Below are 25,839 nucleotides of genomic sequence, written 5' to 3'. Positions count from 1 at the left end.
GTCTGTCTGTTTTTACTGAAGGTATCTGTTCATTTTGTGATTTTCTTTTTATCTAAACAGAATCGTTGGAAATTTACTTGATTCCAAAGATTTCGGTTGTAAGGAAAAGCAGCAATTGGTTCAAATATTTCTTATCTTACTTCATGTACAATTACATACAATCTACCTGCTGATGGTAATGCCAGTGGGATTTAGCCCTTGCTTTTTCTCTTAACTTAAGAGATGTCTTCATGACATTATCTCCATGACCATTATCTCTTGTTCGAGATGAAGTATTTTACCCCTGTTACACCTGTAACTGCATTAACATTATCACCTAGTGACATCAGACATCCACTGACTTTTCAGGAAGGGAAAAATACATCAACAAATTATCACAGGAATCTCTAAGAACATCACAAATATATCAACCAAGACATTCTAATTCCTTTAAGCTCTGGTCAGCAAACTGGAGTGGGGGGGGAAAAAAATAAAAACCCCAAATAGTTGTTTCCGTTATATACAAATCCATTAAATCAGTAGCGAGAACTTTGTATGATATATAAATTGGATCATTCTGTGCAATTTCATAATATAACCTTAATGATTCTACTAGTTGTAGCGGATACAGAGATGGCAACCTGCGCATGCGTACTCCCCCCCCTGGAGAGCGCACGAGCTAACTGCGACTTGTCCCCTTTGCTGTCAGGGTTTGAGGAACAGCAGCCGACTCTCCCCGAAATTTCTTCCTGTAGCGCGACTTTACTCACTGGATTTTGTCACGTTCTACAAGAGTTCAGCTCTTCAAAATGTAAACCGGGCAAAGAAAATAAGGTAAGGAAGAAGATGCAACTCTTTCGGAGTCGTATTTAAAATGACTACAGGCGAATTGAGATAACTGGAGCTGAGAGAAGCGGGTGTGTTGATAGTGTTGCGCGCGCGAGCGTTTGAGAAAGAACTACTGTTCCTGACCTGCTTTTTTAACCCGAAATCTGAGATTTTCTCACGCTAGTAACATTCAATCTGGGAGCTCTTCTTGCACTTTTATCTTTAGTATTAATTATGTAAATGTATAGAAATGGTTTAGCTCATAGTTTACTTATTTATTTGCTGGGAGTTACTGCCCATGTACTAAAAATGTAGTATACAAGAATTGAGTTCATGCTCATTATAAATCAGGCCTTAGAGTTTATAAACATTTCAGTCTTTGGTGTTTTTTCTTTCTTTTTTTTCCCCCCACTCAAAAGTCATTAAAATGCACCATTGCTTTCAACAGACTTGTTTATTTTAAATTTTTTATAAGACACTGCTCATCATAAACACTGTCTAGAGAGTAATAAATAAATTGCCTGCATTGCATATTCAAAAAGCATGGAGCACACAGAGTAAACACTGTTTATAGTGTACAGTTTGGCGTGTGAATCTCCCAGAGCTCAGAGTAAGGAACTGAGGGACGAGGAATGTTTTCAGATCCTGCTGAGATACGACTCTCACAATGGATCACTGCAGCCTTTCCCCCGTGATAAGGGTCTGCATGGAATGAACAGACCTCTTGGTCTCAGTAGGGAGAGAGAGAGAGAGAAAGCTTTAAAACTTCATAATCTTATCATTTTCTGTCATCTTGACTTGTGCTTGAATACTTTGTTTGTGACATGTCACAACAAGAGTTTGTGTCAGGGTGTGTTCCTGTAGCAAGCGCTGTTTTTGCCATTAAATGTACTTAGTAGAAGCATTTTCTTTATTTAATATCATGTTTTGAAATGCTGTTAAATCTACGGGATTTTAGAACATCTAAACTTGGGAGCATCAGAAGTCATTGTTTACGTTTTACACACTTATCTTTTAAAGGGTTTGGTAGTCTGTCATGACCTCTTGTCAGATACCTAAACCAAAGTGTCTTGGCAAGCTGTGTGCAATGTCTTGCACCGAGATGTTAGTGGTTTCAATAAATTCCTGTTTGAGAACCTGTTCTTTAGAAATATGTTGCAAAGCCCTCGTTCTATTAGGGTTTAGAAGAAAAACAAGTGTGATGGTGTAACATTAAACAAAAGTAGACTGATGCTATATGTATTTCATTGCACCAATATAGACAACACAAACAAACGATTTTAAGTCAATAAAAAGGTACTATAAAGGTTTTATTATTTGTTAATGCACAGAAAACTTAATTGAAACAAAAATAAATATTTTTCCTAGAAGTCTGTCAAAACAACAGGATTTATCAATATGCAGTTTGGAAATTCAACCACGTCTTCCAAGCAGTTAACCAGCTGATGTACTAAACGTGAATTTGTCACAGGTAGACACAAGCAGGGACACATTAATCCACCGCCTATCAGGGCTATAGCCCAAGGCCATGCCTCTCTGAGGGCATAACATAATATAAGCCAGAATTGTATTGTCATTAAAATAATATGAATTTGTACATTATTAAGCAAGGTTGATTACAGCTGCAGGCTCCCAGATCAATCCTGAAGCTTGGGTTTGTGTGGAGTTTTGCACGTTCTCCTTGTGTCTGTGTGGGTTTCCTCCAGGTTTTCTAGAAAAATATGACGGTAGGTTGATTGGCTATACTGTATTGTCCTTAGGTATGAATGAGTGTGTGAGCATTTGTATGCGTGGTTTACTGCAGTGGACTAGTGCCCCTTCCAGGGTGTATCCCCACATCATGCGCATTGTTTCCAAGGTATGCTCTGGCTCCAAAGACTCTGAAGTCTCTGACCAGGATAAAGTGACTAATGATATACATGATATTGTCAAAAGTTTTGGGACACCCCTCCAACTAAGGCTTGGCCCCAGTGAAAAGAACTCTTAATGCTTCAGCATACCAAGACAATTTCATGCTCCCAACTTGGTAGGAACAGTTTGGGGATGACCCCTTCCTGTTCCAACACGACTGCACACCAGTGCACAAAGCAAGGTCCATAAAGACATGGATGAGCGAGTTTGGTGTGGAGGAACTTCACAGAATCCTGACCTCAACCCTATAGAACACCTTTGGGGTGAATTAGAGCAGAGACTGCGAGCCAGGCCTTCCCGTCCAACTTCAGTGCCTGACCTTACAAATGTGCTTCTAGAGGAATGGTCAAAAATTCCCATAAACTTTCCAGAAGAGTTGGAGCTGTTATAGATGCAAAGGGTGCGCCAACTCCATAATACGTTCATGTGCATGTAAAGGCAGACATCCCAAAACTTAGTGCATTTGTGATGTGCACAATACTTTACAACACAATAATTTTAGTCCTCTTGGAAAACTGTGGCCTAATTATATTGTACATTGACAGGTTTTTGTATTCTAATTAAGAGGAAGGAGTTTTAGGCAATGGCATGGGGAAGTTGTTTCAAAGAATTGAAAGAACACTGATTTTTAATAGGTAATGAAACTTTTTTTACTTTGGATTTAATCTGGCAAAATTGTTTTAATGACAGATTTTAAGTTGTTCAACCTACAATATGGTGGTCAAATGTAAGCTGAATGACCTTGCCTGCTCTGGTTACACTGCTGTAATGCTTGTTTGCTACTGTGCTAGCTTTTTGTTAGCTGATAAATATGATAATGGTTCTATTTTGTTGTCCAAATTGAAACGGCAGTTAGTTGGATAGTCAGATAGTCACATACTGAGCCAGTCAAGCTACACAAAGTTTACATAATTAATACTTAACCAAGAAGAGCATCCATTTTTCAAAGATATTCTGGTTCAAGGCATTTAGTGGCATCTTTTAAGATGTATTTATTTATACAGTGAATATTTGACCCATATTTAGGAGTCAGGCTTTTAAAGTGCATTGTTTTTCTTGTGTTATGCATTCAGATCCACACACAGTGGGGGTTCCCATAAGAATGTACAAGCATTTTATTTCATGAACTTCATGAAGCCTTGAACTCATTACTGATCGCCCATATCCATCAAACCCTGATGGCATGACACTCCTGGCTTGACGTGTGATGTAAAAAGAAATGTGCTTCCCAAGCTTCTATTTTTAGCAACTGTTTTCTTTCACTTCCTGTCAACATTGTACTGTTTAAACAACATTATATAATCATGAGATTTTACCCTTGGCTTATAATTATGTTTTGATTGGGGCATCCTCCCTAGTGCAAATCCCTTGTGTGTGTGTGGATGTGGCTGTGCGTGGAAAGAGTTTAGATTCAGTAAATATACAATTAATAAAATGACTAAAAAGAAAGGTTAAAAACCTTGCTCTAATTTCCAATAAGAGAAATGAATGCATGTAAGCGTATTATTTACTTATCAGTAGCAACCTGTAACACTTATTCTGCACCTGGTTTTATGACTTTCTGAATCTTTAACCCAATTAGGAACAATTAGGTTGCATCCTACAGTGTATGTTTATGCATGTCTCTCTGTTGAGGAACTTTTATTGAATCATTAAGAACGAATACATTCTTCAAACTGTGATTATTTGAACAGTGACAGTCCTTGTAGAAACTTTTTGGTGTATGACCTTGTGTGAACATCAGGCTTATTTTTTATTTTTTTGTGAAATCTTTGCACATTTTCTTCCTTTTTAGCAGATTGCTGGCAGAATCTTATTGGCAGGATCTCCTCTAAGAGTGTAACGATCAGAGTGACATGGCTGAGCAAAAGGCTAGCATATTACCACACACAAGTGTGTTCTGTCATCTCAGCAGCGCTGCTTTGGCCGGATACGAACAATGACATATTGTGTTGCACAATAGTGCTTCACTGTTATTTATACACACCCCCCAGCACCCTGCATCCCAAATGCCTCCTTTAGTCCTCCGTTTCAGCAACAGCTTTGGACTCTACAGCTTCCACTAATTGTTCCCACTGGAAGCCCTGCAATGTTTGAATAGGATGTGCAAAAGGAAGATGTTTATGGATGTTTTTCTTCTTTTGGTTACTTGAGCACTGACAGTGCAGCAGTGTCAGGTTATATAGAGTATGCCATGTGAGCTTGACTCATTGTTAATACAGAGGAAGGGAAGGCCGTGATTTATTTCACGTCTGTGTGTCACTGGAATACTGGAGAGTATGTCTTTACCAAGTGTTTAGTGAAGTGAACTGCGAAGTAGCATCACTCAGATTATGTGTCCCTAGCTAGGACTGCAAAATATTGTGTGTGTGTGTCAGTTGACATATTGCAACGTTTTGATTAAACACATTAGCGATCCATTTTGAGATGATACGTTTAAAGTCTTGCCATAGCTCTGTGGCTATGTTTATTTTTTCCAATATTAGATATAATACTGTAAGACACTTTCCCTAATCTTCATAATTGTTAAGATATTTATTATTAGACTTGACCTTAAAAAAAAGAAAAAAGAAATCTAACGTTCTAAACCTTCTAATCCAGAGCTTATCCTTCAAACACAGTAGCTCCACTATGGTCCTGATAAGATAAGATAGGATAAGGCATTAACTGAATGGATGAATGAATCAGTATGTTATCTGTACTGTTGTTTATGTTTTTCTGATTTGATAAAACACTAGATGAAAATGAATGGAATTAAAATGGAATTAAATAAGAATATGGTAAATAAAAATATACACAATGCACCATTGTTATTAAATTGCTATGTGTTACACTTGTGTAATGGCTTGTAATATATTAACAGCTCTTTGGTAAACCCTTGATGGGTCATGGTTAAAGATTGACCAGCTTTATTTTGACTAAATTTTCCATTTGTTGGATTTCATGAATGCACTGATTCTTTTCAACCCGCACAGAAATACTGATCTGGACTACTGATACCAGTATTTCAAAGACCGATTATTCACTAAGGATGAACAAATTACAGATGGTTCGCAAAGTAAAGAAAAAAACTATATAAAGTGTCTTAGTAAGGTGTTGGGCCACCATTAGCCACCAGTTTTAATGCACCTTGGCTTAGATTCTCTGGAACTTTACTGGAGGGATGACATGTTCCACTAGATGTTTTTGATGGATTGAGATTTGGTGACTGTGAAGGCCGTAGTAGGATTTGGGGTGTTAACGGGTATCTTTTAAGAGACCACTTCCATCTGGATCGAAATGTTTCATTATAGGATAAAGATGAATGATTTTTGTGTTCATTTGCACTGATGCAGCTCTCCAAGAGGACAAGTGGATGCAAACCATGCTTGCTAAATGTACTACACAACATAACGCAGCTGTTTTTTATTTCTTCCACCCACGTGTATATCTCTAGCATCTCATTTCCTGGTTGTTTCTAAGACTAAAACAAACAGTTAGTATTTATAAGGATTTTCTAGAAGGTTAAAACTTTGCACTCGTGTAATAAGCTTTTGACGTAGCTGGCACAAGTTAGATTCATTCTTGTAATAAGGCAAATGATTACATACACAATGGCACAGTGTATGTTTTTGTCATTGACTGTGCATAAATTAGAGACCACATAATACCAACACTCATTTCGAATCAAAGTAATAAACTGTTTTAAAAAGTTTCCAGATTTTTAGATTTGTAATCAGTCCTGTAGTTTGAAGCACTGCAATTAAACTGAACAGCATTATCATTCATAGGCAAATGATTTTCCTGTTCTTGTGCTTTGCTGTGTAAGATGCTATTTATAAACAGACACATAGAAAAGAGAAGAATCTATGTATGGAGACATGGAGACAAAGCCAAGCCTTTAATTATTTCTCAAACTCAGAGCAAGTGTCTGTATTTCATTAAAAGACTCTTATTACATGTGGTGCAGTGGCTTTAATTTGCAAAATAATGATTGTTAGTTGGTAAAGGATGGAAGAGGCTTTCTACATTTCTTGTCACTCATTCTTTTTCTGACATTGCACTTGATGTAAAGAGCTGATTAAACCTAAAAAAAACCCCAACCTGTTAAGTGAAAGTTCAATATTGCATGCAGTGGTTTCTCTTAGCACTTCAGTCGTATGGTTTTAGTATTATACTGGATCTGATTTGATAACCTCTTTAAAAACCATCGTGAAACCTTATCCCATGGTATATTTATGAAGCTGTCTTACATAGAACAAAGCTTTTTAATCTTCCTGATGGAAACAGGTTATTTCTCTGTTTGTCATGGATTTTAACATGAGGCAATCATTAATTAGTTTTTCTAGAAATTGTCTGCTTCCATGTTAGTGAGTAATAGAACATTTTTAAGTGTCATGCCCTCTTTATAGTGTTAGGGTGTGTTTATTCCCAGTGTAGCTGCACATCAGGGCGTTATCTCTCTTTTTCTAAAGCAGGAGAGGACGGGGTTGGTCTCTTTGAGGGACAGCTGTATCCTGTGTTTTCTGCAATGCTGAGAAAAGCCAGATTGCCTATTAAGATAAATATGGGTGGGCCGTGAGGAGAAGGCTTCATCAGGATCCAATCTGAGTGTTTGTCCTGTGGTAAATCAAAATATCAAATGGTATTTGGTGTTTACGGCCATTACACGAAAAGGTCTTGGTGGGTGGTGTGAAGATGGTGTGTTAGAATGGCAGAAATAAGGTCAATATGTCTGGATTTTTGTTATGCGAACCCAAATAAATCTGTTACCAATAAATCTTTTCACCATTAGGTCAGAGCGTGCCTTTACTGGATAGTCCTCCACTTTCGTTTCCTGTGTGCTATCTGTGTAAGAATGTGTATTTTTATCTATTTGTACTGCTATATCTGCCTTTTTGGGTAGCACTGTTAAAAAAAACAAAACATTAACACTCAAGTGTTTACATGTTGCTGACCTGCAAAACTCATGTTTGCATTTATAAATCTGTTCTTATATTCAGGTCCTGTGTCTCCCCCATGTCCTATGAGAAGCATACAGATAATAACCACCACTTTTAGCACCCTTAACAACATTGATGCCAACATCATTGATTCCACATAAGCCTGAGTTGGTACACCTTTCCAATAACTTCACAGATATTCTGTAACAGTTAAATATACTGACACTGTGTACAGCAACAACAGACAGCATTAATTTGCAGTGTATAAAATAACACTATGCACAGTACCTGATGAGTATCTTGTATGTAGCATTTGAACTTAAACGAATAGCTGAGTAATGTGCTATTCAGGCAGAAGTTGTGGTTTTGGCTTTTAGTGATGTGAGGCTGTTCCGTCTTACAAAACACTGGTGGTCTGCACCTCTAACACATTTTCCACTGCCTTTGTATACAAGTGCTCACTAGGCATGTACGCATGGTATTAGAAGGAGATATTTCTGTTGACGAATGGACACAACATGTGGCCTAGGACTAATAGGCTTGGGCAGTGATTCAGCCTTATGATGTGGTAAAGGTTTGGTGAATGGACAAAACAGAAAACTGCGTGACTGTCTGGTTCATGCTCTAGTGGCTGAAAGTCATCAGACCTTTTCAGGAACTACGTCACTTTGCACCTAACCACTTTTGATGTGGATAAATTCCTTTTAACAGTTGTTTACTGAGAAGTATCTATTTTCACTTAAATTCTGGAGTTTTGTTTTGTAGTTAACATGAAAAGGACACCATGTTTATGAATGATATGTGCCTGTGATGACAGACTTGCAAAAGGGAAACTTGTGCATTGCTAGTAGAACAGAAGTAAGACAACACCCTGCCAGTGGCTTTTCCCAGGTCAGGCTTTATCTGCTTGTTTCATGAGCTTCCGGCCTGCTTGCTCTGAGTGGGATCCGGTGTATCAGTATTCCAGAGCCAAAGGTTAGCGTCCAGAGTGCAGACAAAGGAAACCAGGGATATGACTCATGGCCCCTTTTAACAGCCTCCTACCTGCTGCTTTCTTACTCACCCAGAGCTGTCCAGTAACACAGAAAAATGTATCCCATAAAATGTGTTCTTTGTAACTTACCTTTTGTCTTGAGAGAATTATAATAAAGAAACTGTACCTCCTTTTTTTTTTTTACTCCTTATAAGTGGGTTTATTGAAGTTGAGCGCTCATTTTAGTTTCCTTCAGGCACCTCCTTTGTTTGTAGTATGACAAGTCTGAGGGGGGTTCAAAGCCTCCACCCTTGGATTAGTGAGAACTCAACCACTGTTACAGACTCCACCTCTTGGCTGAGATGGAACCAGGATCCACCTCTTGGCTCTGTTTTTTCTCTGCTCATGGTTGGCATTGTGCCACCTATGCAACCTTGGGATTCTCCTTAGGGTTGTGTTCTCAAGCAGCAACAATCTTTGGAATACAGAAGTCAGGAGAGTATCTCTCCAAACGCCTGAGCCCATTCATATTGTTTGCAGGAAGTGTTTGCACAGGGGACCTTTTGGAGTCATGCCCTCCTCATCACATAGCCTTTTCCCACCCATAGCAAAGCCACTTCCTGAATAGCCTGAGCCTGAGATGTTTCTTTCAAACGGCCTGTTGTATCATAATTAGACATATGTGATAAAAAAACTGTAATAATCCTTGCACTATATCACACTGCAGTATGCCCAGAAACCTTTACTGCGATAGTATTACATTACCAGACCTACACATTTTGGTTAGGTGCAGTTTAATATCTGAGTATGCCAGTATGACTTAACACACAAAATATGCCAGCTGAGTGACTCAGTATGTGAATCTCGTGGGATTTGAGAGGGTGTTTCGACCTCTCTGATGTCAGCAGACACTGGCTGGTAGCTCTTCCCCCATTCCACTCATCTCCTCTGACCTTGGCTTAGACACATAGGATGGGCTCACTTTCTGTCAAAGTAAACAGAGGAGGTTTGAGTTAATTAATATGAAGTACAACCAATGTATGTTTGACGTATACATTAGACAAGTATGTTATACGATCAATATTACGTAACTATATCAGGAATGCCACTGAAAATGGTCAGAAAGAGAAAAGGACATTAACACTTTACAAATAATGTTTATGGTGAAAATTATTCAAAAGTGTTAAATATACAGTTTTTAATGATCTCTCCTGCACTGGAGAAACTGAACATCCAGCAAGAGAATGGTCAAAATGTCTGCCATGTGGACAATTTCCAGAAAGAAAAAATCCACTGTTTTGGATTTTTCTTTACAGTTTACTGTGCAATTCTGTAGAATCGCCTAATCTACCATCCAGTAAGTTTTCAAGATTGCCAGCAAGCAGTTCCTGACTGCACAGCTGATGATATCTTCTTTTTCGTATTTCCCTGCCTGGGTCTGGAAAAGTAAATTATCATGATTTGAACATTGTAAAATGTAAAAAGATCAACAGCATATAAGCCTGAGTATGAATTTTTGTTTTTAAATGTCATAACAGCACTTTTTCTGTACATGGACTTCCCTTAAAACAGGACAAAACAGCATATGTCATTTGTTGTTTAACAATTATTCAGTACTTATCTGGGTTTTTGCAATATTCTTATATGTGCCACTCAGACTAGTCATTTACAAGATGCTCCTTTGTTTGAGAAATGACATCAGTCTTAATTCTTATGTAGCGGTTTTAGGAGGTCTTCGAGAAGGACCTCATCTAAATGCCATGGTGATGTATGATCTCAGTGTGAAGAAAAATGTCTCTGAGTCATGTGAAACATATTGCTAGTTATTTGCAGTAGAAGCATTTAATGGACATTCGTTCATTTTTAAACTGCAAGCAAATGAAGGAACATTGCCTGTGTAGCAGTTCTCTCATTACTACAAATTAAGGATAGTAGTGTATAGTAAAAGCACACAAACACTAATGGACTTTTTTTGTTTCCATTCTTAGATGAGGAACTGGCATCCTCATCGCCTCTTGGCCGATGTTTCTGCTGCTTTGCATGCAGGCTAATCCCATAGCCCATGTACACTATGGCAACGATTGATGCAGCCTCAGATGCACAAGACCTGTTGGCTTCCATTCACCTTGAGAAATATCTGAACCACTTCAGACAAGCAGGCTTTCTGCTGGCCCGGGACTTCTGTCATGTGGACAATGCTGCTCTTAACAGACTTGGAGTGACCGCCACCGGGCACAGGAAGCGGATCCTCAAACTGGTCGAGCACATTCAGCTGATCTGCCAGGATCATAGGAAGGACACTGTGTTCGATCGTTGTAACTCAGAGTCAGCCATTCATGAAGCAACTCCTGATAGGCATTCTTCACCTCAAGGAAATACAGACATATATTTTGAAGCTATGCACAAAACCTCAGCGCCAAATTTGTCTGCTTTTGTAAAACGCTCCAACTCGGAGTGTAGTACTACCATTGTGAAGCCGGTCCCAAAACCTAGAACTGTCTTTAACAAACAGAGGTTGAAGCAGCCTTCTCTTCCTGCACAACAGGAAGTGCAGATCTCCAGAAGGTCCTCCCAGGATTCTGCCTCTTCTCCTATTCTGGAAGGTTCTTCTGCTGAGCTAGCCTTGATATGCTCAAAACAAAGCTTCAGTGAAGAGAAGTTGAATAAAAGCATTTCATCCCCAGATATTAGTGGACCACTACCTCCAGTACCCCCAAGGATCACCCGTGGAGTTCCTCCATCCACAGCCAAAGGCATGTCAAGCCAGGCCCCGCAAAACACCCCTCCATTGCCCCCTTTTCCTGACTCTCCTTCCAATTATCAGTGTTCTCCTTTCACCAGTGTACCTGGTTCTCCACCCAGCCCTCCATGCTCTGACTTAGAGATGGTATCCAATGAAATCTATAGTGGCACTTTACCTGGCACACCACCTACTATCTGGAGCCGTTCTGTACCTATGCCCCCGCCACGCCAAGAGCTTAGCACATCTACTGAGAGCAATAGGTAGGCATATCAGGATCACTATTACAATCATTATTTTGGAATATACCCAATGCAATCATTTTATTATTCAGCTGTCAAGTGCTAACCTTCATATTTGTATGTCTACAGCACTTTAAACCACACCTCATCAGAACTGTTTAAACGTTCATTTGGTAGGTTCATTAGATTTCCCACACTGGTTAATGTCATAAATGCATAGTTCTCTCTCTCTGCCCATGTTGCTTATTCATTGTGCATTAATAAGTAGCAGTTTTGTTTAACATAGCTCCTGCTGAGGAACGAGATGAAATGATTAGTCCATACTGTGAAACTGTTTTCCATGGCAAATGGCAAAATCAGCATCTTGAGGTGAGTGTAAAGAGCAAGTAGAAAATGTAGGACATGAAACTGCTGCTGAAACTATTTCAACATGCTTTTTTCTTTTTTAAATAAGGAGGAAAGGTCTCCCAAAAATGGAGATAGGACTGGAGCCAGAGATGATAAGCCAGGAGATGATCATAGGTAAATAAGTTTTTCTTGTGAGTTTTCAGGCAGTGCGGAAAAAGGAGTATATCGCATAGAAGTGACAATTTATAAGCTGTTATATAAGCTGACCGAATAACACACTTTCTACTGATTCATTTTAAAGCATACACAGATACTTCATTTCATCTCCTTAATGTGAATAGGGAATCATTAATACAGATACTGGCATTGGTCTGATTGGTGCTCATTTTACTTGTTCACATCTGATACCAACATCCGAGGTCATGATTACATACATGATATGAAATGGAAGCCTAGTGTGCAATCCAGCACACAACATAAAGTGACTGCCATCTTCAGTCATGAAATACTTCCCTATCACTATCAAGCTAAAATATATTTCAAACAGTTCTCTGTGAAAATAGCCAGAGAAGGAACAACACTATCTTTCTTAAAATATGATTAAATATTTTAAACATTAAATTCAGTACAAAGAGTGGCTAGCAACTCAAAGCAATATCCAGTGCTAGTGCTTTTCTAAGGTAGAACTTCTTCAGTCCAACTATATTATGATCCATGGTCGCTAATATAGCTGGCTAATGCATTTGTATTAAAACTGACTAGCTAATGTTAAAAAAAAAAACAACCTGGGAAACAAACAGAGCTGAATAAAATGTGCTGTTCTCTGAACAACAAATTGATGATTTACACATAACTGCCTATTGTTGTTTTCTCTCCAGGCATCATAGCCAATCCAGTCTCAAGCGGCAATCTCGTGGTAGTCCTGGTGACTCCCCAGGCTACAGCACAGTTGGCGAGTCCTCCACTGCCTCCCGCCCCTTCTCTCTGTCTCCACACAGTCTTTACCCCAGTGAACTAGATGAGGACCAGTTCATCTCCCCGTATGCTAGTTTCACCTCACTATCTGAGAGGCCTGCACTCATCCTCAGTGGCTGGTTGGACAAACTCTCCCCCCAAGGGTATGCCCTGTCGGGGCTCCTGCTATCCTCCTGTCTCTGCATTTCCTCCCTTCTCGAGGGCTGTCTCTATCTCCTGTCCATCCTTTCCTGCCGGTGTGTCTAGACTTTATTAACCTTTCCAGAAGCCTTTGTTTCCTCTTTCTCCTTAAGTCTGTTGTTTCAGTGTTTGTTTTCTTTGACTCGACCCAGGTTATATTTTTCTTTATCTGTTTTAGGAATTATGTGTTCCAGAAGCGCTATGTAAAGTTTGATGGAAAAAACCTGATGTATTATGGCAGTGAAAAGGTATGTTGCATACAAAGGTTTTGATAGATAAGTGTAACAATGCTGTCAGCTCAATCAAAACCTTTCAGAAATCTTTTCAAGGATTAGGCTTCCTTTGTGTTTGGACAGTGTTCCAAAATGATAAAATGCTATTATTTGACACTTACATAACCTGGGATGTCCCTAATTCCCTGGAAAAAAAAAAACCATTTGTTCCCTGATTTTTTTTTTTTTTTTTTTGAAAGTTTGAATGTTGTTATTCCCTACACAAATGTCTTTCCTCTATGTCTTTCTCAGGACACATACCCAAAAGGTGTGATTCCTCTTGGTGCTATACAAATGGCCAGAGCAACCAAAGACAACAAATTTGAAATTGTGACAAATCACAGGGCATTTGTTTTCCGTGCAGACAATGAAGGTAAACAAATCATCAACAAGGCTTTCATCTTCTTCCTCTAATACACAGTGTACACAATACGAGAAATCCCTTTTTCATGTTTTTGGTTGAGGCATGTGACACCTTTTATATCACCGCTGCAATCTTATTTGAAGCAAGGCTTAAAAACATGTATGTTGATGATGTTTCTTTCTTTCTGCTGTGTTCACAAAATTCTTTGGATGGGGCTCTGTCATCACTTTCTACAGTGCAGAGGACTAAGTGGTGCAGTGTGCTCCAGGAGTGGGTGAAGGACCAGATGGTCTTCGGCCGACCACGTTTTGGCCCTGGCAGCCACTGCCAGAAGCATGGCTTCTTAGAGTTCAAAGGAATAAAGTCAAAGATCTATGCTGCAATTATAACTGAGCAGATTTGGCTGTATAAGAATGAGCAGGTGATTTACAGTTCATCACATTTTCAGCACAGTTGTGAGCCCATTAAAGGCACTGTTGTTCTAATCTGTTTCCTTCCTGAGTTACTTAAGGGTTGCTTAAATGTTGTAAAAGGGCTTGCTGTGCCAAGGTGGATGTAATCTTCAGTATACAAACTTTGTGATTGTCCTTTTTTCAGTGTTTTAAGAATGGCATTGGGATTACTGTAATTGAGGCCAGAGGCGCTACAATCCGAGATGGAAAGAATAAAAGCTTTGACCTCATAACTCCTTACAAGGCCTTCAGGTAAATTCTAACTGATGCACCTTTCAGTAGTGTCTTTCAGGGCTGTTCCTTTTAAAGTACAATTCCAGCTGTAAAGATTTTTAAAAAATGTACATCTTGTTTATAATAGAACTGCATGATCTCAGTTCACCTGCTAAATAGTCAGGGTTTCCATTTAATTCAAAATTTTGGTTTTATGCCAAACCATTTAGCTGAAAATTAGACCAATTGGTTTGCTCAGAGGTTCCTACTTTGGGGCCCTTATATGAGGACATGACAATTATAGTCACATGAAAAAAGAGAGAGAGAGAAAGTGAGGACACATTGCAGATTTTGTCTTATAATGTTTTACAGTATCTTATGATACAACAATAATGGGAAACAAGGATAAACCCATATTGAGTGTCACATCAAGGATATCCAAATAAACAGAATTTCAATGGTGGAATTGTGTTCCAGCCTTCATCATGTGTTTCAGCCTGAAGCATGCAGTCAGCCATTAAGTACATGAAAAGTAACTAGTTTTGTTAAAGTTGAACTTCTTGTCCCTGTAGCTTCACGGCTGAATCAGAGCGGGAAAAACGGGAGTGGATGGAAGCTCTGCAGGATTCGATCGCAGAGACGCTCTCTGATTACGAGGTGGCTGAGAAAATCTGGTCTAACCGCTCAAACAGGGTGTGTGCAGACTGCAAAGCCATCAATCCTGATTGGGCCTCCATCAATCTCTGTGTGGTCATTTGCAAGAACTGTGCAGGTATGTCAAGCTGATGGCATGCCTCCAAATCCCAGGTGTCTTATCAACTTAATGGATTGTCTGTCAGTGCCTTATTATTTAACTAATCTGTCTTTTTAATTTTGTGCAAATGTGAAATGGCATCAAGTTGTAACATCATGTAACAGTAGTTAGCCAGTGTAGTGGCTTGGAAAAGTGACATTGGTTTTGAGAGCTCTAGATTGTTTTTCCCAGTGGGTTCTTTGTGTCAAACACTAATGATAAGAGGTGGCTTGGAGGCAACATATTGGGAATCCACTGCAGGCAAACGGAGTGAATGGAGCGTGGCGAGTGGTGTGGTGACTCTTTTGTTGTGTCTGCCTGCAGGCCAGCACAGAGGACTGGGCACAATGGTGTCCAAAGTGCAGAGTCTGAAACTGGACACCAGTGTTTGGAGCAATGAGATCGTTCAGGTGGGGGTTGCAGGCAGAGGACACGGGTCATGACACTAGCTTTTGCTTTTGAAGTTCTTTACATGCTTCCTCTGTAGAACTATTTCCCCAGTTCCCAGAAAAATGTGTTGTTAAATGATACCAGGAAACACTGATACTTGCTTTTCACGTAAACACTAATCTTTCTGGAGATTATATTAGCTTTTATTCAGTTTCAAATAATGTTTTAATCTATTGTTATTGTTTGCTGATATGGTATACTTAAATATTTAAATATTATACTTATAATTTATAGAAAATAAATTCTCTACATATAAGCCTTGGAACCTGCAATGAAGTTTGCACATATGTGTATGTTTTAGCTCTTCATAATGCTGGGTAATGACAGAGCCAATGAGTTTTGGGCTGCCAGGCTACCAGCAGCTGATGAAATGGACTGTGATGCATCTCCAGAACAGCGGAGGGAATTCATAACCCAGAAATACAGAGAAGGGCGTTTCCGCCACCCTCACCCCAGCTTTAGCACACAGGAAGAGTTACTTAAGGTGAGCAATAGGCAGTGAATATAATTCACTGAAGAAAGATGCAGCTTACTTTCTTGTTAAATGTGTTTTAGTTGTCTTGGTGACAGGACAAAACTTATTTCATAACTTATTCAAATTGCTTCATTAGCTTTGATGAAAAGAAAAAAAAGAGAAGTGCCGTACAAATGAATATAAACCACCACATCTGCATTGTTTGCGTAATTACCACAAACAACTTTGACAAGTGTCACTTGTTGACAGGAAGCACACACATAATGGACGTTGTTGCTTTTCTTCACTCAATAGTCACAATATGCTACTTTCTAACAGAAGTTTTAAGAGCCATTATACTTATATCACCAAAAGAGACAATCTATTTATGTGTAGCTTAATCCTGTGATTCAACACTAAAGCAATCAAAATTAAGTAAGTTATGTATTTACACGTTTTATGTTATCATTGACTGATATATCTTGAGCTTTGGAGCTTAATTTACTAATAAATTTGACTGAACTAATGTTACATTGAACAATAATATGAATTTCTCATAAATATTTGTTTACTGCTGTAGTAACTGTCCTTATGTTTTGTGTTAAAAGGCTTTCCTTTCTTTTCTCACACTCTACAGGAAGATGATTGTATGTGGTAATGCTGAGGCTGATTTGGTCAAAAATACAGAGTATTTTGTTTCTACTCAGAGCTATCCTAAGTTAATATTCATCCCTCTGAAGATCTCATTTCATATTGGGACACTGAGGATGTTTTGGTTAAAATAGCCAATCTGTCACTAGTATAATGCCAGTGGTCATGCCTTGCCTGACTTACATTATGCTTAGCCATTGCTCCAGTCGAATCATTACATTGCTATCTATACGTAACAATAAGATACACAATAAGTCTGTAAGTCTGTCTATGCACAATAAGATGACAGTGTTCTCTGAACGATAAATAAATGGCCAGAAGTAATATTAGAAAACTGAACGTAGAATATCATGTGACTGAACATGCTTTTTATTGCTGTATTTTGGTGTTTGGTCCTGCAGGCACTGTGCACAGCTGTGACTGAACAAAACCTCTTGAAGACAGTCACACAGATATTTGCAGAAGCAGAAGCGGTTCGAGTTTTAAACTCCAATGGACATGAGAAGCACCTGTCTCTGCATTACTCTTACACCCAGGCTGCAGGTTCTCAGGATTTACTTGTACTCAAACACACACTGCAGTAGACACATAACCATTTACACTCCACCTTAACCATTCTCAACATTATTTCAGAATTATCAGCATGTACATCCCACAGTGGTGGTAATGTAATCTGCACTTCTATATTCACTTCTGTTGTGTTGCAGATGCCAGTGTGTATGATGAGATCATGCAGCCAGTCCTGTATTCTGGCTACCTCTACAAGTCAGGCTCCATGAACAAAGGCACTTTATCCCGCAGAACCAGAGAAGGTAGGCGTCAATGTGACAAACAAAGCAGTTAGCAGATGTTTAGGAGCAGAATGTGTTTCTTCCAAAGTTGAAAGAAAACAGGCCTTTCAAGGGCCCACTTCACTGACAAGCATATTATTTAAATGCATTTAGACTTCTTGCTGTCCAGTGGTGTGAGCTGACCGTTGTTTTATTAACTGTATAATAACGTATGCACTTTAATATTATTTTAGAGTTACTTAGCAAGCAATGACCATATCTTTCTGCTTTTTTTTTTTATTTAGATTTCCAAAAGTATTGGTGCTCGGTCGAGAAGTCTCTTCTGTTTTATGAGTCTGACAGGTGCCATGAACCCAACATGAAGATAGAGGTCAAAGACATAATCTGTTTAGGAGTTAGTAGGCCAGAATTATGCACCAACAACAATGGCTTCATTGACAGGTATATGGCAAATCATTTATAGCATGCACATACAATAAGTGAACATTCTGAAGTCTCCACATCACTTTCTACTTACGTTTACTTACATTATAGACCACTGACCTGCCAACAAACAGGCTGAAGCCTTTTGTAGTTCTTTATTTTAAGATATTTTCTCATATTTTTCCAATTTTTAATTATGTTAGTAAACATCTTGTAGAAAACATTTTCATACATTATTTGCTAGCTGCATGGCTCAAAAGGATTCAGTCCAAAACCACATATCCTTTAAAAAAGTACATTTTAATGAGAACTAGCCAGTATGTATATCCTACTTCCTTTCTCATTCTCTCTGGCAGGTATACATTTTCTCATGTCAGTGAATGAACTGTAACTTATTGTTCTGTGTTGAAAAATTAACATTTTTGAAGTAGCTTTCTTTCCATTTCTTTTTTGTTTTAGGTTTCGATACACTTTCGAACTCTACCTGACATCTGATAAGATTGTCCAGTTTGGTTTAGAAACTCCAGATGCACTTCACAGTTGGGCAAAAGCTATTGGAAAGGTAAGCATGAAAAAACATAAAAGTATACACCCTACATATGACCTTAAGCATGTCAACTGAGGGGTTCTGAAGAGCTCTTGTCTATTCAGGCTACCACGCCTCTGAGCTGCCACTGCTTACTGACAAGGGAGTTTGAGCGTGTGGGCATGTTGCGCTATAAGGCCATGCTAGACCCACGGCAGTGGAAAGAGGGCTTCTTTGTTCTGCAAAAGTCCAACCTCTTCATTTGTCCAGGAAATGATGGAGCTGCTGAGGACATTATTAACTTAAAACGCCTGCAAGAGCTCAGTGAGTCTCTCAAGCCAACTTCTGTTTTTGCTGCTTCTCTTTTATGGTTTGTGCCTCTATTAGTGGCTAATTTATGGTTGTTGTTTTTTTTGTGACTGTTAAAGGTATAGCATCAGAGACAGACAACCATGAAAAGAAAGACATTTTGGTTCTAGTGGAAAAAGGAAGGTGAGCTTTGACTTTGGAAATTTTAGGTGATTTACAAATTTATGGCGCCAGGCAACCAAACAAATCCACAGAAACATCTTGATCAAAATGGTGTGTGTTTGTGTATGTAGGACTCTGCACCTGCAAGGCATGGGGCGTACAGACTTCTCTCTGTGGTATGCGGACATCCAGAAGGCAGCAGGAGGCAAAGCCAACACGCTGAAGGACCAACAGCTGAGCAGGAACGACATCCCCATCATTGTGGACAGCTGCATTGCTTTTATTACACAGTATGGTGAGGACACAGAAAGTCTACATATGAATGTACTCTTTCTTCAGATGCACTCTACATCAAATCCAGTTATATATAAGTAATTCTATTCAGGAAATTTTAAAATCTGGAATTACCCAAGGCAAAATTTTCTGAAATATCCAGCTTCACACAAGGTGGTCATAAACAAACATGACAGAAACCGTTATACATTTAAAGGCAGATAAAAGTATAATGAAATGATTTAACTTGCTGTAGTGTTAAACTGTTTTAACTGTAATAAACTAGTATTAGCATTAAACTAGTAATGGCAAATTTCATTAGAGTCTAAGGAGGCAAAATAGAATTTTGGTGTTGTAATTACTGACGCACAGATTTTCGGATAAAAATACAATGTGAACACCACACAGAAAAGTATTTCACTGGTGCATTTGTGAAACTTTTGTTTTCTTATCAGAGGAATTTCTTATCACACAATATAGAATATAATCTCGCTGTATTTCTGAAGATCCTCTGATAATTGTCTCATATTACTAGGTCTGGGCCATGAAGGGATCTACAGGAAAAATGGAGCTAAGTCCAGAATCAAGCTTCTGATGGAGGAATTTCGGAAAGATGCACGCAACGTGAAACTCCGCATTGGAGACAATTTCATTGAGGATGTGACGGATGTCCTGAAGAGGTTCTTCCGTGAGATTGATGACCCCATATTCATGGCAGATCTGCACCCGTATTGGAAGGAGGCTGCCAGTCAGTAGTTTATCATGCTCATGGTTTATTTATTCATTTACTTTTAAAGTGATGTTGCACTGCACATACATTTTAATTCAATTCAATTCAATTCAATTTTAAACAGACAAACAGTCCTAGATGTTATCCCATTTTACTGCAATATGGAGCTCCTCACTGATGTGTCTTAATTTGCAGAGATATCTAATAAGATGCAGAGATTGGACAGATATAAAGATCTAATCCGTGGTTTGCCACGAGTCAACCGCACCACTTTGGCTGCTCTCGTCAGTCACCTCTACAGGTTAGCTATTCCAAAATGTACTCTTCTAGATTTAAGCTGTAATCATGCTGATCACTGGTGGTTTGTAAAAAAAAAAAAATCTCTTTCTCGTCATAAAGATACATTTTTCTTTGTATATCCCCCTCTCTCAGGGTACAAAAGTGTGCTGACTTGAATCAAATGTGCACAAAGAACCTGTCTCTGCTGTTTGCCCCAAGCCTCTTTCAAACAGATGGAAAAGGAGAGCATGAAGTGAAGATCGTAGAAGACCTCATTGACAACTATCTTTATGTCTTTGATGTGAGTAGAAAAAATTATGATTCAGTGGTCTGTAATAATGTAGGACTCCCCCCTTGAGCTGAAATAACACTTTGCAGTGTGCTGAAGCAGTCAGTACTTGTGACAGTGGTGTCAGAAAAGACTGGGAGAATCCCACAAAATAGCCAACAATAACAGCAATTACACAGAATACAGTCTCTAACAATAGTGTTTATTTTAATTTGTTTAACTGATTAGTTTGAACTTCGTCATTTAGACAGAAGCACACAGTCATCTCTAAAGTGGTACAGTGACCATACTTGGGTAAAAAGTATGTTTAATCAACATGTTGCTTCCAATGTCTGTGTTACTTAACTTTATTCTGCCCCAGGATGGTATTATTATGGCAGTCATGTAATATCTTTGTAGTTTCATTTGACAGAGTGCTTTATATTTATTTATGCTTATTTAAATTTCTTTTAAAGATCGACGAGGAACACAAAACTCAGATTGAACTGGAAATCAGTCTCATCACAACCTGGAAGGACACACAGGTTCAATAATATTTCTGACATCCACTAACACCTTCTGAAATAAAACAATAAAAATGAACAGAAGCAGTATGAATGACTAATATGCTGTGTATTTTTGGGATCCAGCTCTCTCAGGCAGGAGACCTGATTATTGAGGTCTATCTGGAGGAAAAAACGCCAGACTGCTGTATCACTCTGAAAGTAAGTACTTTAAAATGTGCAATTTTTTTTGCTTCGTTGGTAAAAGATGCAGTTTAAATTTATGACCACATGGTGGCACAAGGTCACTGCACAAGCCGACAAAGGTCTGCTTTAGTCTGTTTGTTTATTTTGTCATCTTGCCTGTCTGTAGGTTTCACCCACGATGTGTGCCGAGGAACTGACCAACCAGGTGCTGTATATGAGGAATGTCCCTGCAGGTGAAAAGGATGTGTGGATGACCTTTGAAGCCATTGAGGATGGGGAGCTTGGTAAATAGATCCACACCAGACTGCTCAAGTAAAACGGCAAATGTTTGAGGAAGTTAATTGATATTATGTTGTATTTAGTACAATTGTGTTAATAATAAATGAACACAATCTATGTAGTGTTTCATGACATTATCTTTATAATTATATATTTTTTTGTTATTTATAGAACGGCCACTTCACCCAAAAGAGAAAGTTCTAGAACAGGCACTTCAGTGGTGTACCATGGCCGATCCTAGTTCTGCATATTTGTTGGTAAAGAAGGTGCCCAGAGGAGAGGTGATAGACATCTTTACAGGTGATTTATTATAATTATTAACTGCCATTATACAGTTGCATAACATTAAATGTACAGTATAACAAATAAAATCAGTTAAAGGCTAAACCACAATCAGTGAAAGATATTTAAAATTACATTAAATTGTATGATATTTTCTTTTTTTTCTGCCGTTTTGTTTTTAAAGCTTACAAGAGTGAAATTGTGAAGTTTGGAGTTCTGAAGTGCCGAGAGGAGACACCCAAACTTCTGCAAGGAACCAAATTTCAGGAGCGTCTGTTCCAAATCCAGGATCACCGATTATTCTTAATGAAGGACAAGAAAGTAACTCTACTTCTCATCAATAGCTTTTTTTCAAATTCTGTTAAATTACAAGTAAAAACAAACTGGAAGAATTGGATTTTGTTTTTGTATTCTAACTACTATAGTCCAACAAACCGGAAAAGGAGTGGCTACTCAAAACTATGAAGATTTATATTGGAATAAGAAAGAAGTTGAAAGCGCCTACGAAGTAAGATGATATTTTCTTGTTACATCTCATGTTTCTTGACATTTTTGTTTACAAATATAACATTCTTGTTAACTTGTGTGAAATTGCAGATGGGGTTTCACTGTGATGATAGACAAACATCAGATGTAAGTATTTTCTTTTGATTAAACAGGTCCAATGGTCATTTCTTTAATTGCATAAGTCTTGTATAGAGCATAAATGTACAGATCATGTTGGTATGCTTGCATACTGAGTAGTAATTGGTTTCTTTACCTTGACAGGTATCTCTGTTGTTCCAGTGAAACTGAGCTTTGGGACTGGATGACCAGTCTCCTGAAAGCACAGGTATCACCCTTTACACGGGTATTGTTTCTTAGGTACTACCTTGGGTATATCAGATGCTAGGTAGAGTTCATTGCATATCATTTTGGAGTTGCTCACTGGTAACTTGAAGCTATCTGTACTTGGCTCATATAGTTTGATCTGTTTCTCAGAATGACGACTTGCGGCCTCCTGTGTTGAGACGCCACTCCTCATCTGACATCTGCAAGCAGAAGTTTGGCACCATGCCCTTAGTGCCAATCCGTGGCGAAGAGAGCAACACCAACTCCACCATGCTTTCTGCTAACCAGACACTGGTAATGTACATATATGTAACTTCACTGTATAACTGCTATTGCACCCTCTAGTGTCAAATGTATTGACTTGTTAACATTTTATGCTCACTGGTTGTTTTCTGGTGTGTTTGCAGAGGAAGCTTCATGATAGGAGGACACTATCAATGTATTTTGTGAGTATGTTTTTGGTTTTATTTTTCTGCTGTTTGCATGCAATTTGAGCATTTCTTGAATTATTCTTGAACACATGTAATTTCTTACTTAAAATCACTTTCCTAAGGCATTTAGCCTTTTATTTTTATTTTTAATTTTTAAACTTGTTTGTGTATACTTCTTGTTAGGACATTAGCTAAGCCTATTAAATGTCTTTTGTGCTACACACGGACTCTTTTGCCTTCGCAAAACAGTGTTTCCCTAATTGAGGAATTCCATCAGATTTCCTTGACCCTCCCATTCCTGTTGGGACCTGAGGTTTCCTGATACAACACCATCAGGATGTTGAGCTGACTCAGTGAAGATAACAGGATGCGCAGGGTGGAAGAATTGTTCCACTGCATTGTTATTTGACCGTAGCCTTGAGGGCAGGCTAGGGCTTCTGTCCAAAACTCTTGTGTTTTGGGAATGGGGTGGAGGGATAGGAGGGAATCGTGTAGCTTCTGGTGACTCCTGAGCCTAGAGCATTTGCAAGCAAATTGTTTGTTGGCTTTTTTCTTTTGTCCTCAGTGTATTCAGCAATTATCCTGAGGTTGTCACTGTGATACTAAAACAATGGTTAAAATCAATGAAGGAAGTCTCATGGAAAGCACTGTGAATGCCAGTGAAGGCTGAATACTTTTTGTAAACGTAACAATAACCCCAATAGAATCTGATAATTGAAGATAATCATTTAGTTGCTTTTGAGAATTTACCTAGGTGTGTTGTTAATCTAGGGTGTAGTCTTAGGTACATTTCCTATTCAGATTATACTGTGGTAGGTGTTATACTCATTAGGAGTATAATTTGTGAATCCACATACTACAATCTCACACCTTTTTTTTTGTTTTATTTTCTAGAGCTGCAAAATATTTTGCAAACTGTTAAAATACGAAGTTTTTGGAAAATGGACACGTGTTGACTGGGAGCCCAAAGAATAAATTCAACACCTCTAAATCATGTCCCAAATATTTTTGAGACCAAGAGTAGACCAGGCACAAAACTCACCAAAAATTATATAATTTAAATAAAAAGGAAAATGTGTTGGTATATGTCACAATACACATTTTTTATGGACATACAAGCCCAAAAATGACTAATGAATTAAAAAATTTAGTTTTCCAGGTTTGAAGTCTTTAACAACTGTAACATACAACTGTTTGGCCTCTTTGTTTAGCCCATGAAGGTGCAGCAGGACTCATTGGAAGAACGGGATGAAAGCCCAGAGCCACTCTATGAGGAAGTTGGTGACTTTGGCCTGCAGGTGCTGAAGTCCCTGGAGAGCAGCTTTCTATGCAGTGGCCAGTCCAGGAGTCTGGAGGTGCCTCCACGCACCGAGAGCCTCGGCCAGGGCAAGAGCAGGTCACTGGAGCGCACAGTTGTCCCAAAATTGACCCGTTCTAGTGGGGGAGAGGGATCTCTGGACATGCTGATGCATGAGGAACGACGTGTCTCTTTAGAGCGCAAATCCTGTAGTCCTTCAGAAGAGCTGCTGTTACATGAACTCTCAACGCTTTTTAAGAAACCAGAAGATGATGAACAGTGATCTGCTGAGAACCTGACCTAAGAAAACCAGTTGCACCTCTGTTACATCCTGAATCAGAAACTGGTATTATATCTTGCTGTCTGGATGTACAGTTCTGCTTAAAATCATTTTAGACATTTTTTTTTCTTATGAGCATTTTGGGCATAGTTGTTAGTCATATGGTTGTATTATTTCACATACATGAAATTTGCCAGTATTATAAAGATAGGACATTTTGCTTCCTATGTCTAATATTTGTAATTTGTTTATGCGCTCTGTATATAACTGGTATGTAATATCATATAGTCTATAATCTGCTTGTTTTAACAAACCTGAATTGTTTTAATCATTCTTGAGAGACCAAGTGGAAACATCTCAGTATAGTTCATAATTACTCATTGACTCAGTACCCTGCTGGTTTTTTTTTTTGTTTTTTTTAGACTGACAAATTCATTTGTGATGTACATAAAATGAAGCCTTTATATAGCTGACTTTGGATACATAAATCCCAGTTTAATGCCAAATCTGCTTTTCAACCATTTTCTTAAAATTGATTTATTTTAAATGGAAAATGAATTCATGTGCAGTCTACTTCTTTCATATACAACTCTGGGACTTTTTTTCACAAGTACAATTTGTATTTATTAATTTATTAATGTGTCTTCCAGCATTTCTCAGCATTCAAGGATTTAATGGGGATGATATTTCAGCAGCTCAAGTAGGAATTTTGTCCTGCTTGCCCCTGGGACAATAGATGGCAGTGTAGGCTCAGCGTATAAAGGCTTGACAATCATGAAATGTTTAATGTATTCCACTTTTTTTTCTTTTTCTTTCTTTTTTTTTTTTTTACAGAGATTTACTGATTTTGCACAGTAACCTACAGCCTCTTAATTAAACCTATTTATGCTACTGTATAGATGTAATATTGCCTGTATGCAAGCACTTCTGTTTCAATGCCATTCTTTGCTATGGAACACATCAACAACAACATTGTAAAGGTTGAGTACAAACTGCAAAATGTTTTGATTTTGCTCAATATTTTTTTTTTTTTTTTTTACCAAAACTGAATAAGGATGTTGTGAAATATATTTAAAAAAAATAGGCTCAGTAATGTTCCATAAAACAAAGACTGGCTCCTTAAAAACATGCTCAATAGATAAAGTAAGGAAATAATTTACACTGGATACACTGAAGCATGGGTGGGGTTTCCTGCAATAACTCAAGAGGCATTAAAAACTA

At 38.4% G+C, this 25,839-nt stretch overlaps 1 protein-coding gene across 1 annotated transcript; it reads left to right on the top strand.

The window, feature by feature from the left end:
- The first annotated feature begins 654 nt into the window (after nt 1-654).
- On the top strand, nt 655-25,514 carry arap3 (ArfGAP with RhoGAP domain, ankyrin repeat and PH domain 3). Its single transcript, XM_058397441.1, has 34 exons — nt 655-813; nt 10,602-11,616; nt 11,725-11,768; nt 11,882-11,964; nt 12,050-12,117; nt 12,822-13,061; nt 13,277-13,346; nt 13,623-13,743; nt 13,971-14,155; nt 14,332-14,438; nt 14,972-15,171; nt 15,517-15,602; nt 15,944-16,126; nt 17,149-17,290; nt 17,455-17,559; nt 17,823-17,979; nt 18,421-18,523; nt 18,613-18,811; nt 18,916-18,979; nt 19,090-19,253; nt 19,767-19,979; nt 20,157-20,262; nt 20,394-20,541; nt 20,985-21,053; nt 21,159-21,233; nt 21,385-21,502; nt 21,669-21,797; nt 21,964-22,100; nt 22,205-22,287; nt 22,377-22,412; nt 22,548-22,611; nt 22,761-22,904; nt 23,018-23,056; nt 24,253-25,514. The coding sequence occupies exons 2-34, from the start codon at nt 10,676-10,678 to the stop codon at nt 24,619-24,621; spliced, it is 4,992 nt and encodes a 1,663-aa protein (XP_058253424.1). The 5' UTR covers nt 655-813; nt 10,602-10,675; the 3' UTR covers nt 24,622-25,514.
- The last annotated feature ends 325 nt before the right edge of the window (nt 25,515-25,839 follow it).

Source organism: Hemibagrus wyckioides, linkage group LG08 (assembly GCF_019097595.1).
Source record: "Hemibagrus wyckioides isolate EC202008001 linkage group LG08, SWU_Hwy_1.0, whole genome shotgun sequence".
Classification (NCBI taxonomy): domain Eukaryota; kingdom Metazoa; phylum Chordata; class Actinopteri; order Siluriformes; family Bagridae; genus Hemibagrus; species Hemibagrus wyckioides.
The sequence above is the reverse complement of the archived record's forward strand: the minus strand, read 5'-3'. Positions and strand labels throughout refer to the sequence as shown.

What these genes read in the sequence shown, in the direction of transcription:
- arap3 (XM_058397441.1), top strand. Translation starts at nt 10,676, where the DNA reads ATGTACACTATGGCAACGATTGATGCAGCCTCAGATGCACAAGACCTG. An exon ending in GGCAAAATCAGCATCTTGAG is followed by an intron (nt 11,965 to 12,049) that starts GTGAGTGTAAAG and finishes TTTTTAAATAAG; the next exon opens with GAGGAAAGGTCTCCCAAAAA. An exon ending in ACTATCTTTATGTCTTTGAT is followed by an intron (nt 20,542 to 20,984) that starts GTGAGTAGAAAA and finishes TTTCTTTTAAAG; the next exon opens with ATCGACGAGGAACACAAAAC.